Here is a 16,174-nt window from a genome sequence, read left to right as displayed (position 1 = left end):
TTCCAACTCTACTATTGTATTATTGTATTATTGCAAGGACTCTGGGGTCCTTGAGCTCTTTGGGTGGTTTTACTGCAGACTTTTCATGACCCAGCTAGGGAACATCATCAGTGTTGGAAGGAAGTGGAGATTGGAGGGAGGAGGACTCGGGTCCTTGGGGGCTCTCTGGGTGGTTTTCTGGTGGGTGTTTCATGACCCAAGTACGTGGCATCATCAGTACTTGAAGGGGGTTTAGCAGGAGGAGAAGACAAGAATGATTCTGGGGCCGTTGTTCTCTGAGCTTGGTGGTTGGACTGCAGACTTTTCATTACCCGACTAGTTAACAACACCAGTGCTAGAAGGGAAGGTGGGGGTTGCAGAGTGGAGGATAATGAGAAAGGGAGGAGGAAGGAGGAGGAAAACTGTGGGGTCCTTGGTGCTCTCTCAGCTGGGTAGTTTTCTTGCAGATGTTTTATGACCCAACTAGGGAACATCATCAAGGGAGAGGGGTGTATGGAGAGAAGGAGGAGGAGTTCACAGTTCTCCTCCCCCTCTCCCTCCCCTTCCCCCTTCTAGCATTGATGATGTTACCTATTGGGTCATGAAACGTCTGCAAGGAAACCACCAAGCTCAGAGAGCCACAGTCGTCGTCCTCCTCCTCCTCTTCCTCCTTCCCTTCTAGCACTGATGATGTTCCCTAGTTGGTTCATGAAACTTCTTCAAGGAAACCATCAACCTCAGAGAGCAACAGTTCTCTTCCTCCCCCTCCTGGCATTGATGATGTTACCTAGATGGGTCATGAAACGCCTGCAAGAAAACCACCAAGCATAGCGAGCACTAAAGGCTTCCTCTCTCCGCCTATAAATATCCCCTTTTATCACAAGGTGTTAGGCTAGAAGTTTCCGAGATGGGGAGGGGGGACTGGCTACATCCGGCACCCCCCCAGCCCCCCCCAGATGGGAAGGCAGAGCAGGTTACAAGTCCCATCGCTCACAGCAAACCGATGTTCTTATTTACTGATTTATTACTTCCATATGTGGGTATATATATCCGCTTGCACAATTGAGCCCAACATTCCTGTTGCTAAAGTGACAAGTTTGTTAAGTGAATTTTTGCCCCATTTTACTACTTTTCCTGCCCCTGTTGTCAAGCGAGTCACCGCGGTGGTCAAGTTAGCAATACGGTTGTTAAGTGAATCCAGCTTCCCCGTTGACTTTGCTTGTCGGGAAGTCCGCCAAAGGGGATCCCATTAACCCGGGACACTGCGGCCGTCATAAATACAAGTCAGCGGCCGAGCGGCTGAATTGGGACTGTGGGGATCCTGCAATGGCCATAAGTCAGGGGTGTCCAAACTTGGGAACTTTTAAGACTTGTGGACTTCAACTCCCAGAATTCCTCAGCCACTGGCTGGGGAATTCAGGGCACTGTTCCCTCTAAGGTACGCGCCTGTGCGGCCGCGCACGTGCCTGGAATACGCCGCGCAGTAGTTTCTAAGTGCCACGTAGCGTCGCATATTTTCTCGACACGGACTACAGAGCGGCTAGGGAATTGCAATCAAAACACCCTCCAGGCTCCCGCTAAACCTTTCCTATAATAAATAAATATTTATTTCTTAGCCGCACCCTCTCCCGAAGGACTCGGGGCGGCGTACAATGAAACATATGAAATAAATATGTGGACAAAACAAACATATAACAGAGACATATACCGAGACATACACAAGGAGGAGGTCGGCTGATGAATAAAAAACAATTAGAATACAGTGATTAAAAAACCCCTAAATAATTAAATATAATTAAAATACCCAATTAAAAACCCGTCAGGAGCGATATGGTTAGATCAAAGTTGAGCCAGGCCAGCTACTTGGAATAGGTGGGTCTTAAGCTTAATACGAAAGGAGCGGAGGTCAGAGGTATTCCTAATATCCGGAGGGAGGTCATTCCACAGGGCTGGGCCCGCCACAGAGAAGGCTCTACTCCTAGGCGCCGCCCCCCGACACTGTCTAGTGGACGGCACCTGGAGGAGGCCCTCTCTGTGCGAGCGGATTGGTCGCAGGGATGTATGGGGCAGAATACGATCCCGCAAGTAACTAGGTCCTGAGCCATGGAGCGCTTTAAAGATTGTTATCAAAACCTTGAAACGCACCCGATAGACCATAGGAAGCCAGTGCAGCTCGCGCAGGAACGGTGTCACATGGGAATACCTAGTACTCCCCATAATTACCCGCGCGGCTGCGTTCTGGACCAACTGTAGCCTCCGGGTGCATTTCAAGGGAAGCCCCATGTAGAGAGCGTTACAGTAGTCCAAGCGAGACGTCACCAGCGCATGAGTGACTGTGCGTAAGGTGTCCCGGTCCAGTAGGGGGCGCAATTGGCGCACCAGGCGAACCTGGTGGAACGCCCCCCTTGCCACGGCTGTCACATGGTCATCCATGGACAGCCGGGCATCCAGGAGGACGCCCAAATTGCGCACCCGCTCCACGGGGGCAAGTTGAATGCCCCCAATGGCCAATGATGGAGTTAATTGGCTGAACCGGGGAGCTGGTACCCACAGCCACTCCGTCTTGGAGGGGTTGAGCTTGAGTCGATTGTCATCCATCCAGATCCGTACGGCTTCCACACACCGGGACATCACTTCGATGGCCTCGTTGGGTGGTTCGGGGTGGAAAAGTACAGCTGAGTATCATCAGCGTACAGGTGGTATCCCACCCCGAAACCACGGATGATCTCACCCAGCGGCTTCATATATGTGTTGAACAGGAGTGGCGAGAGGACCGACCCCTGTGGCACCCCACAAGTAAGGGGGCGTAGGGTCGACCTCTCTTCTCCTGCCAACACACGCTGCGTCCGGCCAGAAAGGTAGGAGCCGAACCACCGCAAAACGGTGCCCCGGACCCCCAGTACATTGCCCCCTGACTTCAGGATTCTCCCTAATCATTGTGGGTCGAAAAGGAAAAAGGGAAAGGGGCGCTTAAAGGTTCAAAACAGTAGCGCAAATGCTTCAGAGGCAACAGTTTTCACAGGGAATTAGAACAGAGAGCCCTGGAGTTTCGCTGCCCACCCGGTCAGACCTCGCTTTCCGCGCATGATCGGCTAATTTGCTACTGTCCGGCTCCCCGGTTAGATTTTTGCTGGGTGGGGGGAAGCTCCTTGGCCTCCGTCTCTTTTTCTCCCTCCTCGCTTCTAGGGACTCCACCAATGGGGGAGCAAGGCCCAGCACCAGGCTTTGGGCCAACACAGGGGTCTGCAAAGTTGGCTGTTTTAAGACTGTTGGACTTCATCTCTCAGAATTCTGGAAGTTGAAGTCCACCAGTCTTAAAAGAGCCACCTTTGCAGACCCCTGGGCTAACATGATTGATTGATGCCCTCGGAGTCAGAAAGAGGCGAGAGAGCCCGGTCACATGACATGACATCACGCTTTGTGACCACATTGCTGAGTAATAAAAATCCCAGTCCCACGTTGTAATGAAGGAGTACCTATATTTGATAACTCATTGAGATTTTCAAAGTCATTGAGAATATTTTTGCCTTTAATCTAATTAAACTTATCTGTCAGTTTAAAATAGTGACTTCCATAGTTAAATCATTTGGAGCAAACTAAAATCACTACTTTATAAAGAAAAGGAAGGTGTTTTTTTCCCCTCTTATTTGTTATGGTAGAGCCATTTTAACAATCTATTTATATTTGCAAGTAGTATTCGAGTTTAGAAATTTTTTAGAATTAAAACCTTAACTACAATGTAAGTACTTTGAAGTCATACACGCAATTCACTGGGTTGTAGGAGGAGTAAGATTTGAAAAAAGTGTGACTAAAATATTTTTCACTTCATTTTTTTTAGAGTTTTGGATAATGCAATTTCCTTTTCTGTTTAGCTATTCATTATTAGAATTTACTTTTTCCAATAGCAAGCAACTCCTGTGTGAGCAATCATGAAAAAAATAAGATTTTATGAGTCAAATTATTTTTTCATATTAAAAATAATAAAATTTAATGTTTTGCCATTAGTTTTGCAGTAGTAGTAGGTTACTGAAACCACCTGTATGGAGAGGAAAAAATTCCCACAAATTTTTAAACAAGCAGCAAGCATTGTTGAACATGCAGGCAATAAATCCTTGAGTTAATCCAAATTAATGATGGAAGAAAACTGTTACATGTGAATGAGACTTTATGTATGGGGATTTTAATAATTTTACTCATTTAAAATAGCAAATTGCACACAATACATTCACAGAAGGATACAGTGTATAGACAACTTTTGCAATTGAATGTGAACTCATTAAAATGAAGTATATCAAGTGAAATTCATTAAAATGAAGTATATCAAACATTTACTATTTTAATATTACTGGTATTAAGTGCCATATATATATTCATTTCCAAGCTCTTTTTTATTTAATCCAAAATGAATTTGAGAAGATAATTGTAATAACCCTATAGGTACATCATCAGTCAGTGCTGATGTCGAAACGTAAAGCCGGAGTAAATATTGTTACCGTAAACACTATACAAGTATTTTAATATTGCAGACTTGCAGTTATAAGTGATAATGATGTATAACTCTATTAATTAAACGTGTATCTTGAATAAACATAACTTTGAGTTTCAAATAACACTGATTTCGTTGTTGTCTTGGGTGACCTCTGAAAAAATTCAGGTGCTCAGGCATGAAAATGTGCCGCTCAAACACTATACTTTTCTACCCACCCTGAAAAAAAATTAGAGGGAACATTGATTCTGGGAGTTGAAGTCCACAAGTCTTAAAAGTTCCCAAGTTTGGACACCCCTGCCATAAGTGTTTAAAATTGTCTTAAGTCATTTCTTTCAATGCCGTTGTAACTTCAATCACTAAATGAACCATCGTAAGTCAAGGACTCCCTGTGATACGGCACTTCTCCTTGGACGGGACACCCCTGTTCTCAACCCTTCTCTCTCTCTCTCCCCCCCCCTCCCGGCAGGAGCAAGACGCCAGCATGGGCCGGACGGGAACGGTCAACAGTGTGGGGAGCAACCAGTCCATCCCCAGTATGTCCATCAGCGCCAGTAGCCAAAGCAGCAGCGTCAACAGCCTTCCAGACGCCTCCGACGACAAGAGCGAGCTGGACATCATGGAAGGAGACCACACGGTGATGTCCAACAGCTCCGTCATCCACCTGAAGCCGGTGATTGGGCTGGGGGAAGGCGCTGGGCGGGAGCACTTTGCGAAGGGGTTGGGGCAGGAAGTGACCTCACACACGTCGAGACGGAGGACCTCGCGAGGCGGCCCTTGGTTCCCGCCGAGCTGAGTTGTTTTCTTTGGCGGCGTTTTGTTAGCCGAATTAGGGAACGTCGTCAGCGCTAGAAGGAAGGAGAAGGACGAGGACTTCTGGGGTCTTAAGAGCGCTCTGAGCGTGATGGTTTTCTTGCAGGCGTTTCACGGCCCAAACGAAATGACGTCATCGGTGCTAGCCTTTCTCACACTGATGGTATTCCCTAGCTGGGTGATGAAATGCCTACAAGAAAACCAACAACCTTATGGAGATCCAGGAACCCTTCAGTCCTCCTCCTCTTCCTCCCCCCCCCCCGCTCCTTCTCCTCTCCACAAACCCCCCCTTCCTTCTAGCACTGATGATGTTACCTAGTTGGGTCATGAAACGTCTACAAGAAAACCACCAAGCTCAGAGAGCACCAAGGATCCCATAGTCCTCTTCCTCCCCCTCCTCTTCCTCCCCCTCCTCTTCCTCCTCCTCCTCTTCCTCCTCCTCCTCTCCACAAACCCCCCTCCCTTCTAGCACTGATGACGTTACCCAGTTGAGTAATGAAACGTCTACTAGAAAACCATCAAGCTCAGAGAGCACCAAGGATCCCATAGTCCTCTTCTTCCTCTTCCTCCTCCTCCTCTCCACAAACCCCCTGTCTTCTAGCACTAATGACATTACCCAGTTGGGTAATGAAACGTCTACAAGAAAACCACCCAGCTCATGGAGAAGCAAGGACACTTCAGTCCTCCTCCTCCTCTTCCCTCCCTCTTCCTAGCACTGATGCCATTACCTAGTTTGGGTCATGAAACGCCTACAAGAAAACACCCCAGCTCAAGAGAGCGCTAAGGACCCTCATTCAAGCCCTGAGCTACAAATATTCTCCTTTAATGATCTTGTGACACCATTGTGGCTTCAACCAGAATGTTAACATTTCAGGGGGTCAACTAAAACAGGGGTCCCCAACCCCAGGCCACGGGTCAGTACCGGTCTATGGCCTGTCAAGAACCGAGCCACAAAGATGAAAGTGAGCGGCAGGCAAAGGAAACCTCGCATGTGAGGGATCTCGGTTGCGTACTCCTCTCCCCCCCCACCCCCGGCAGTCTCTGGGGAAATTATCTCCCACACAAACCAGTCCCTGGTGCTTAAAGTTTGGGAGCTGCTGAACTAAAAGCTTGGCTCCCCGTCTCTGGTGTTGAACCTGCCTTTGATTTCGTCCCAGTGGCCTTCACCACCTCCATTCTCTTCTCCCGTCCCCAGGAGGAAGAAAACTACAGGGAGGATTCGGACGCTCGGCTGAGAGGATCGGAGCCCCAGTCTCCGCCCCAAGGGACGCGCCACCGATCCCACTACCGCAACCGAGAGCACTTTGCTACCATACGCACAGCTTCGCTGGTGAGCTTTGTGGGATTGACCACCGTGGCCATGTGCGGGCGGGGCCCTTCAGACCACCCCCTCGCTGCCCATCTCGTTTTCAGAAAACTATTGTCTGTCTGTCTCTCTCTCTCTCTCTCTAGCTAGCTATCTAGCTATCTATATCTAAAATCTGTCATCTATGCCTTTCTGTCTGTCTATGTATCTAAACTCTATTGCCTATCTACTGTCTGTCTATTTATCTATATCTAAAATCTGTCATCTATATTTCTCTGTATATCTAAAATCTATTGTCTGTCTGTCTGTCTATATATCTATATCTATCTAAAATCTATCTATATCTAAAATCTGTCATCTATGTCTATCTCTCTTATGTATCTAAAATTCATTGGCTATCTATTTATCTATCTCTAAAATCTATATCTATATCTAAAATCTGTTGTTTATCTCTCTATTTATCTAACATCTATTGTCTGTCTATCTATCTATCTATCTATCTATCTATCTATCTATCTATCATCTATCTATATCTATATCTAAAATCTATCATCTATCTATCTCTTGTCTTAGTTATAAGTACTCCTCAACCTATGACCACAATTGAGCCCAAAATTTATATTCCTAAGTGAGAGTTGTGCATGGCTGGCTGGGGAATTCTGGGAGTTGAAATCCACAAATCCACAACAAAGCTGATTAGGGGACTGGAGACTAAAACATATGAAGAACGGTTGCAGGAACTGGGTATGTCTAGTTTAATAGAAAGAAGGCCTAGGGGAGACATGATAGCAGTCTTCCAATATCTCAGGGGTTGCCACAAAGAAGAGGGAGTCAAGCTATTCTCCAAGGCACCTGAGGGTAGGACAAGAAGCAATGGGTGGAAACTAATCAAGGAGAGAAGCAACTTAGAACTGAGGAGAAATTTCCTGACAGTGAGAACAATTAATCAGTGGAACAGAAGTTGCCTCCAGAAGTTGTGAATGCCCCAACACTGGAAGTCTTTAAGAAGATGTTGGATAACTTTTTGTCTGAAACGGTATAGGGTTTCCTGCCTAGGCAGGGGGTTGGACTAGAAGACCTCCAAGGTCCCTTCCAACTCTACTATTGTATTCTATTCTGATTTACTTTTGGATGCTATTTGGAACCCTGACACATGGACAAACCCCTGATTTTATACAAATAACTCAAGGCAACAAACATATTCTACACCCCTTTCCCCCTTCCTCATTTCCCCACATCGACACCCCTGTGAGGTGGCTTGGGCTGAGACAGAGAGAGGATTGGGCCAAAGGTCGCCCAGCTGGCTTTCACGCCTAATTTTCCGAATAACTTCCTCCTGCGTTGGTATTTTCTCGTTTCTCCAATTTTTAGGAAATACAATTCTAGCTTCCGTTAACACGTTAACACATCCACATTAACACATCCGGCCTGGGTTTAGTACTGAGGCTTTGGGGAGGGGTCTTCCCAGCCTAAAAATGCCCCCCCGGGGGGCTTCTCGGTCCTTCTCAGGTGACCAGGCAGATGCAGGAACATGAGCAGGACTCGGAGCTGCGCGAACAGATGTCCGGCTACAAGCGCATGAGGCGGCAGCACCAGAAGCAGCTGATGGCCCTGGAGAACAAGCTGAAGACGGAGATGGATGACCATCGCCTGCGGCTGGACAAGGACCTGGAAACGCAGCGCAACAACTTTGCGGCGGAGATGGAGAAGCTCGTCAAGAAGCACCAGGCGGCCATGGAGAAAGAGGTGAGGGGCGCCGGTGGGCGCGAAGGCTTCTCTTCCTGGGCAGTGTGCGGCCGCTCTTCCCAGTTCTGGTCACTGCGACCCAGGAAAGATGTGGAGGCCCTAGAAAGAGTGCGGAGAAGAGCAAGGAATCCTTGTCGAGGATTAGGTGACTGGAGGTTAGCGGTCTGAGGAAGCCAAGTTTCAATAAAGGAGAATAGTTGCAGCTCAGGGTTCTTAAGGCTAAGCTGGGTGGTTTACCTTGCAGATGTTTCATGACCCAACTAGGGAACATCATCAGTGCTAGAAGGGAGGGGGGGTTGTGGAGAGGAGGAGGAGGGACTGTGGGGTCTTTCATGTTCTCTGAGCTTGGTGGTTTCCTTGCAGACGTTTCATGACCCAGCTAGATAACATCATCCTCATGACTAGCCCTGATGATGTTACCTAGTTTCAAAGAAACAGCCACGCTTAGCGAGCACCAAGAAGCTAGGTGTGTCTAGCCCATTGAAGAGGACTAGGGGGGGGACGTGATAGCAGCATTCTAGTATTTGAGGGGCTACGCCTAATCTCCAACGCTCCTGAAGGCAGGACAAGAAGCAACCGATGGAAACTAAGGAGTAATTTCCCGACAGTGAGGACCACTAATTGGTGGAAGGGTTAGGGTTAAGGTTCCCTCCAGAAGTTGTGGGTGCTCCAACAAGGGAGTTTTCAAGGAGAGATTGGACAACCACTTGACTGGGATGTTAGAGGGCCTCCTGCCTCAGCAGAGGGTTGGATTTGAAGACCCCCAGGGTCCCTTCCAGCTCTAGGATTCTATAGAACAGTGATGGTGAACCTATGGCACGCGTGTCACAGGTGGCACACGGAGCCATTTGTCAGGGCACGCGAGGCACTGAGTTCACCCTTTTTAAAAGCCATTTTTCCCCTTCCCCAGGCTCCAGGGGCTTTATAGGAGCTTGGGGAGGGCGAAAAGAGCCTCCCCCGCCCTCCTGGAGGCCCTCCGGAGGCTTCATGAGCTTCCCTGAAGCCTCCAGAGCACAAAAAACCAGCCCTACGGGCAAACCAGAAGTTCGGCAACGGACTTCCGGTTTGCTCAGAGGTTCGTTTTGACTGCTCCGGAGGCTTCAGGGAAGCGTCCTGAAGGTCCCTGAAGCCTCCGGAGGGCTTCCGAGGGGCGGGGAAGGCTGTTTTTGCCCTCCCCAGGCTCCTATAAAGCCTCTGGAGCCCAGGGAGGGCAAAAAAAGCATGCAAAAAATGGGGGGAGCGCCTGTAGTGTGTGCATGCGCACTGGGGGGGTCGCTCATTGCATTATGGGTGTGGCACGCCCGCACACTGCGCTCCCCCCACTTATGGCACGCGAGCCAAAAAAGGTTCGCCATCGCTGCTATAGAAGGAAGGAAGGCAGGTGGGAAGGCAGGAAGGAAGGGAGGAAAAAAGGACAGAAGAGACAGGAAGAAAGGGAGGGGAAAGGGGGAGGGAGGGAGGGAAGGGGGAGGATGGGAGAGAGGAAGAAAGGACAAAAGAGAGAAAGCCAAGACAGGAAGCAAGGTCCTTTCCAGCCCTAGGATTCTATGAGAACTGGGTACAAGGAAGGCAGCTGGGGGTAGGGGCGAGGTCGGGGTGCTGGTCTGCCTAAACCAGGTTAGGCCCGGGCTCCCCGAGGTGTGGGTCCCAAAAGGCTCAGCCTCTTGCTCTCCTCTTGCGCAGGCAAAAGTGATGGCCAACGAGGAGAAGAAGTTTCAGCAACACATCCAGACGCAGCAGAAGAAAGAGCTCAGCAGCTTTTTGGAATCCCAGAAGAGAGAGTACAAACTCCGCAAAGAGCAGCTCAAAGAGGTAACCGGGGAGGGGGGAGGGTTTACTTATTCATTTATTGCCAGGCCCCCAAACCACGTCCCTCTTCCAACCTGGCCACTTCATTGCTTCACACCTATAGACAGAATCTTGCCAGAGTGGAGTCTGCTGTCTGCCTTTGCAAAACACCCTGGGAACTATCAGGGAGGCGCCCTCTTCGCCCTCTTTCTCTCACGCCTGATATCCAGGCTGAGTTGCCTCTTCCTCCTCCTTTGTAAAGGCAGATAGTAGACTTCACTCTGGCAAGATTTTGTCTGTAGGCATGGAGCAGTAAAGATGCAGCCCTTCCCTCCCTCCCTCCCTCCCTCCCTCCCTCCCTCCCTCCCTGGGAATCCAGTTCCTCCCTTTATTCCCGTGATGGCAAACCTATGGCATGCATGCCTGAAATGGCACATGGAGCCATGTTGTCTCGCACATGCAGAGTGACCTGTTCCTCTGTGCCTTTGTGCTGCAGCAGTGCTGGTCTTCTGTTTTCCGGCATGAACATCGTGCCGACCAGCTAATCGGCGCATGTGCATGCACGGCAGTAACCGGAAGACTTGCTGGCGGCGCACGTGCCCATGCCAGAAACTGAAGTTCGTTTTCTGATGCACGCATGCCTCCTGGCCCCCTCCTCTTCCTTCTTGTGGACCAGACATACGCACGCGCAGAGTGCTCCCTGTTTGGCTCCTGGTGCCAAAGAACTTTGCCATCCCTGCTCTGTTCCATCCCATCCCGCCTGGACGTCCGGTTCCCAGAGCCCCTCAGCCCCCCCTGGGTGGATTCCTCATTCCGGGCTCCCCTGTTCCCAGGAGCTGAGCGAGAACCAGAGCACTCCCAAGAAGGAGAAGCAGGAGTGGCTGTCCAAGCAGAAGGAGAACATCCAGCACTTCCAGGCGGAGGAAGAGGCCAACCTGCTGCGCCGTCAGAGGCAATACCTGGAGCTGGAGTGCCGGCGGTTCAAGAGGAGGATGCTGCTGGCGCGCCATAATCTGGAGCAGGACCTTGTGCGGGAGGTGAGTGCGTGGCGCCTGGGAGGAGACGAGGCCCCTGGGAAGCACCTGATCCGTAAGGAGCGGTTCTTGGATCTCTCGACGGCTGGTCGCTTAGCACCCATTCAGGGTTATGACGAACCTCCCCTAAATCTACTTAGTGCCTGTTTGAAGCTAGGATGGAGCAGGCTCCTCAGTTCCTCTCCCTCCCTCCTTTCTTTCTTTCTTTCTTTCTTTTTTTCTTTCTTTTTTTCTTTCCTTCCTTCCTTCTCTTTCTTGCCTCCTTCCTTCCTTCTCTTTCTTGCCTCCTTCCTTCCTTCCTTCCCTCATTTTAACTTGCTCATCTTCCTTCCTTCCCTCCTTCCTTCCTTCCCTCTTTCCCACATTCCTATATCACCCATCTCTCCTAAAGCAGTGGTCCCCAATCTTTCCATCTTGGCAGACCCGCAGCGGGAGGGAAGAGGGAGACAGGATGGTTTTGTGCCTGATCAAAGCACCCCTGTGCACGTATATTCTCCCACCACATCGTGGCCCAGTTCCAAACGGGCTGCTTGGCCCTACACCAGGCCACAGACTGAGGGTTGGGGTCTGACAGAGTCGGCCTCTTGCCCCCAACCACCCGGGTCCTCGTTTTACCCACCTCGGAAGGATGGAAGGCCGAGTCAATCCGGAGCCTGGTGAGATTGGAACTGCCAAATTGCAGGAAGGCGGCAGTCAGCAGAAGGAGGCTGCTGTGCTCTCCAGCAAGCAAAGGGCCCTCTCTGTGGCCTGCCTGTAGCGGAGGTAGGTGGGCAAAATCTGGTCTTCATTGGCATTTGGGTGGTGCCTGTGTTGACCCACTCCAGCCCAGTTGGGGGCTCAGCCAGCCAGCCGGATTCCTAGGCTCCGCTCTCGGCCTTCTCTCTCTCTCCCTGCGCCCGCTTCCCAGTGCCAGGCAGCCCTTCCTCAGTGCCCCCTTTCTCCAACCCAGGAGCTGAACAAGAGGCAGACCCAGAAGGACCTGGAGCACGCCATGCTGCTGCGCCAGCACGAGTCCATGCAAGAGCTGGAATTCCGGCACCTCAGCACCATCCAGAAGATGCGCTGCGAACTCATCCGGCTGCAGCACCAGACCGAGCTCACCAACCAGCTGGAGTACAACAAGCGCCGGGAGAGGGAACTCAGGCGGAAGCACGTCATGGAAGTTCGGCAGCAGCCCAAAAGCCTGAAGGTAGCTTTCTCCGGGGGGTGGGAGTGGGGGGGGGGCTTCGCAGGAGCAAGGGAGTTTAACAGATTAACAGGACCTTGTAGATCATCTAGTCCAACCCCCGCCCCCCTGCCCAAGCAGGAGACCCTACACCATTTCTGACCGATGGCAGTTCAGTCTCTTCTTGAAAGCCTCCAGGGATGAAGCTCCCACAACTTCTGAATAACAGAATAATAACAGAATAACAGAGATTGGAAGGTACCCTGGAGGTCATCTAGTCCAACCCCCCCCTGCCTAAACACCATTTGTGACCGATGGCAGTCCAGTCTCTTCTTGAAAGCTTCCAGGGACCACTTCCGAAGGCAACTTTTGTTCCATGGGTGGATTGTTCTGCCTGTCAGGAAATTCCTCCTTGTGTCCAGGTTGAATCTCTCCTTGGTCAGTTTCCATCCATTCTTCCTTCTCTGGATCTTCAGGGGCCTTGGAGAATAGCTTGACCCCCTCCTCCTCTCTGGGGGAGCCCCTCAAATATTGGAAGATGCTCTCCTGTCTCCCCTGGTCCTTCTCTTCCCTAGACTAGCCAGGCCCAGTTCCTGCAACCATTCTTCGTCTGTTTTAATCTCCAATCCCCTCATCATCTTGGTTGCTCTTCTCTGCCCTCTTTCTAGAGTCTCCACATCTTTTTTATAGTGTGGTGACTAAAACTGGATGCAGGACTCCAGGTGTGGCCTTACTAAGGGTTTATTAGGTATTAGTTCCTCCCTTGATCTTGATTGTCTCCCTCTGTTCATGCAGCTTAGGGTTGCATTGGCTTTTTTGGCTGCCGCCACACATGGCTGGCTCCTATTTCATTGGTTGTCCACTGAGGCATGAGGCAAGGGGATGTGAGGCTGAAATTATCTGTTGTTAAGTGAGACAGTTGCTCAGCGCGTTTTGCCCCATCTCGCTCCCCTCTGGATACGTTGCCGCAGGTCCCGTCCTGCTGTGAAACTGGTGGGACCTCCTATCCTCAGTGGGCAGGGATGCCACCCTGTGGCCGCTGCCTGCCCGACCCGCCTGTCTCTTCTCTGCCTCTCCCCTCCCAGTCGAAGGAGCTTCAGATCAAGAAGCAGTTCCAGGACACCTGCAAGATCCAGACCCGGCAGTACAAGGCCCTGCGCAACCACCTGCTGGAGACCACGCCCAAGAGCGAGCACAAGGCCGTGCTCAAGCGGCTGAAGGAGGAGCAGACCCGCAAGCTGGCCATCCTGGCCGAGCAGTATGACCACAGCATCAACGAGATGCTCTCCACGCAAGCGGTAAGGACTCTTGACCCGGAGATCTCTGGGGCAGATTTTCTCAACTTTGTGGACATCCCAGCCGGTAATTGGAGGATTCTGGGAGTGGAAGTCCACCCTTCTCAGCGGTAGGATTCAAATAATTTAACGACCGGTTAAAGAGAGGCCGTCTGAGCCGGACCTAGAAATTTCCCGCCCCCCCTTCCCCTCGTCCCAGAAGCACCAATCTCGCGCTCTCCCCTCTCTGCTAGCGGCCGCCCTCCCCCTCCCCGCTGCCAGGAGATCCCATGTTCCCTGCCGCAGCCAGGCCCGGGTGCAGAGGCCTATGGGCGCCAGGCGCCCTTGGCCATGGGCCCAGCTGAGGCCGAAAGGAGGGAGTCGGGGATTGTCGGAGACCTACCAGGAGCATGAGCCCTGCCCAACCTTCCTGGGGTGGCTCCAGAATAGTTGCTGGTGGCCCATGGCGGTAGTCACGCGGCTCGGATGCCGAAAAGGAAGGCCGAACGGCACAGAGAAAGAGAGCGAGCGAATCTTCCTTCTCCCGCTTCCCTTGGGTGATGCCACAGCATGAAGCGGCTCTAATAAGCTTGGGCGAGCCTCCGGGCGAGGAGTGGCTGAGAGGGGAGGGGCAAGTCTTCAGCCGGTTCGCCAAACTGAACGAAAAGCTAGCTATCCATTCTACCGAACCGGCTGAATCCCGCCACTGATTTCTGAAAGCATGCTAACTGGGGGGGGTCCCCCTATCTGAAAGGGGCCGAGGTAGAGCAGGTCCCTCCGGAGCAAGCGTGTCACGGTGACCCCCCCGGCCTTGTCTTCCAGCTGCGTCTGGACGAAGCCCAGGAAGCGGAGTGCCAGGTCTTGAAGATGCAGCTGCAGCAGGAACTGGAGCTGCTCAACGCCTACCAGAGCAAAATCAAGATGCAGGCCGAGGCCCAGCACGAGCGGGAGCTGCGCGAACTGGAGCAGAGGGTCTCCCTGCGGAGGGCTCTCCTGGAACAGAAGGTATGGAGGGGAGGCGAGCAGGGTCTTCCTTCCGCCCTCCTTGGCCCAATGCTCCTCCTCTACGGAAGGCCCCTAGCGGTCCCGAGAGGTTGGGTCAGTTGGGGCGGCTATAATTTCCCGGCAGTTTCCTTCCCTTAAATTCTCCTTCCGCCCTCCACCTATACAGGCAGTCCTAAACTTACAGCGCTTCACTTAGTGGCCGTTCGACGTTGCAACGGCACTGAAAAAAGCGACTTAGGACAGTTTTTCACACTTATGACCGTTCCCTCATCCCCGTGGCCGCATGATTGACATTCCGATGCTTTGACAACAGACTCACGTTTACAACAATTGCAGCTTTGCCACCTTCTTGACAAGCAAATTCAGTGGGGAAGCCAGATTCACTTAACAACTGTGTTACTAATTTAACAATTTGCAGTGGTTCACTTAACGGCTGCGGCAAGAAAAGTCGTAAAATGGGGCAAAACTCACCTAACACATTTCTCACCTGGCAGCATAAATATTAGGCTCCATTGTGGTCGTAAGTCGAGGACTGCCTGCAGCTGGTCCTCGACACACGACCACAACTGAGAGCAGAGTTTCCGTTGCTAAGCAAGACGGCTGTTAAGGGAGTCCGTCTGCTTTTACGACCCTTTTTTTTGCCATGGTCGTTAAGCAAATTACTATGTCGTTAAGCATTAATCGCACAGTCATTAAGCGAATCCAGCTTCTCCATTGACTTTGCTTTGAAGCCAGCTGGGAGGGTCACAAGTGGTGATCACACCACCCAGGGACCCTCTACAGCCGTTGTCAATAGAGCACAGTTGACAAGCGTCCCAATTTTTTTTTAGATAAAAACTTTTTTATCAAGCACACATTAAAACATTGGACCTCGGTGTAACCGTCCTGGCAATGCCTTTGCCACACATACCAAAATATAAAGTTAAATATTATAACCACTGTGTTTGTTCACCATTGGTCTGTTCAGTATTTACAAATATAAGGATATCGTATTTCCACCCATGTTGCTTAGTTCTTGTCTTATACATTTTCCTCCTTATGATTCCATACATAATTCTAATCTCCATTCTATAAGTCTTAGTCATTGCTTATTTTGGGTCTTGCCTTTTTTGTTCCAACCATTGATAAAATTTATCCCAGATCTTATAATATTCGGATTCGTCTTTGTTCTTCAGTTCCCACGTCAATTTATCCATTTCAGCACAAAACAGAATTTTTCTAATTACTTCCTCTTCTTGTGGTACTTCCGGTGTTGGGCAAAGACCATTCTTGCTGCCATAATAATATGTATTATTAAGTAGATTTCCCCCTTGTTATGTTTATGATTCCCAAAATAAATAGTTCTGGTGTGAATTCTATTTCCTCTTCGCTTATCTCTATCAACCACTTTCGGATTTTCCAACAATATTCTTGTGTTTTTGGGCACGACCACCACATATGGCAGTACGTGCCTGATTCGTAATCACATTTCCAACAATTTGGCGTTAAATTTCTAAAACATTTTGGCTAATCTCCCTGGTGGGAGATGCCACCTATAAAATATTTTATATAATTTTTCTTTATACGGTATTGCCAATG

At 50.4% G+C, this 16,174-nt stretch overlaps 1 protein-coding gene across 2 annotated transcripts in view; it reads left to right on the top strand.

Moving 5' to 3' along the window:
• Nucleotides 1-16,174, top strand: part of TAOK1 (TAO kinase 1) — an 80,112-nt gene that overhangs the window by 58,760 nt on the left and 5,178 nt on the right. Inside the window, exons 12-20 of one of the 2 annotated variants that reach the window (XM_081945400.1) lie at nucleotides 4,935-5,138; nucleotides 6,474-6,608; nucleotides 8,094-8,330; nucleotides 10,014-10,142; nucleotides 10,952-11,155; nucleotides 12,102-12,341; nucleotides 13,403-13,615; nucleotides 14,414-14,684; nucleotides 14,721-15,423. In XM_081945400.1, the coding sequence (XP_081801526.1) occupies nucleotides 4,935-5,138; nucleotides 6,474-6,608; nucleotides 8,094-8,330; nucleotides 10,014-10,142; nucleotides 10,952-11,155; nucleotides 12,102-12,341; nucleotides 13,403-13,615; nucleotides 14,414-14,684; nucleotides 14,721-14,734 (1,647 nt within the window). In that variant the 3' untranslated portion in view covers nucleotides 14,735-15,423. Of the gene's footprint in view, nucleotides 1-4,934; nucleotides 5,139-6,473; nucleotides 6,609-8,093; nucleotides 8,331-10,013; nucleotides 10,143-10,951; nucleotides 11,156-12,101; nucleotides 12,342-13,402; nucleotides 13,616-14,413; nucleotides 14,685-14,720; nucleotides 15,424-16,174 lie in introns of those variants that run through there. The other variant, XM_081945399.1, reaches the window with a different exon arrangement.

The sequence above is a fragment of the Natrix helvetica genome (assembly GCF_964273705.1).
Source record: "Natrix helvetica genome assembly, chromosome: 2".
Classification (NCBI taxonomy): Eukaryota; Metazoa; Chordata; class Lepidosauria; order Squamata; family Natricidae; genus Natrix; species Natrix helvetica.
This window is presented reverse-complemented; position numbering and strand designations above follow the sequence as displayed.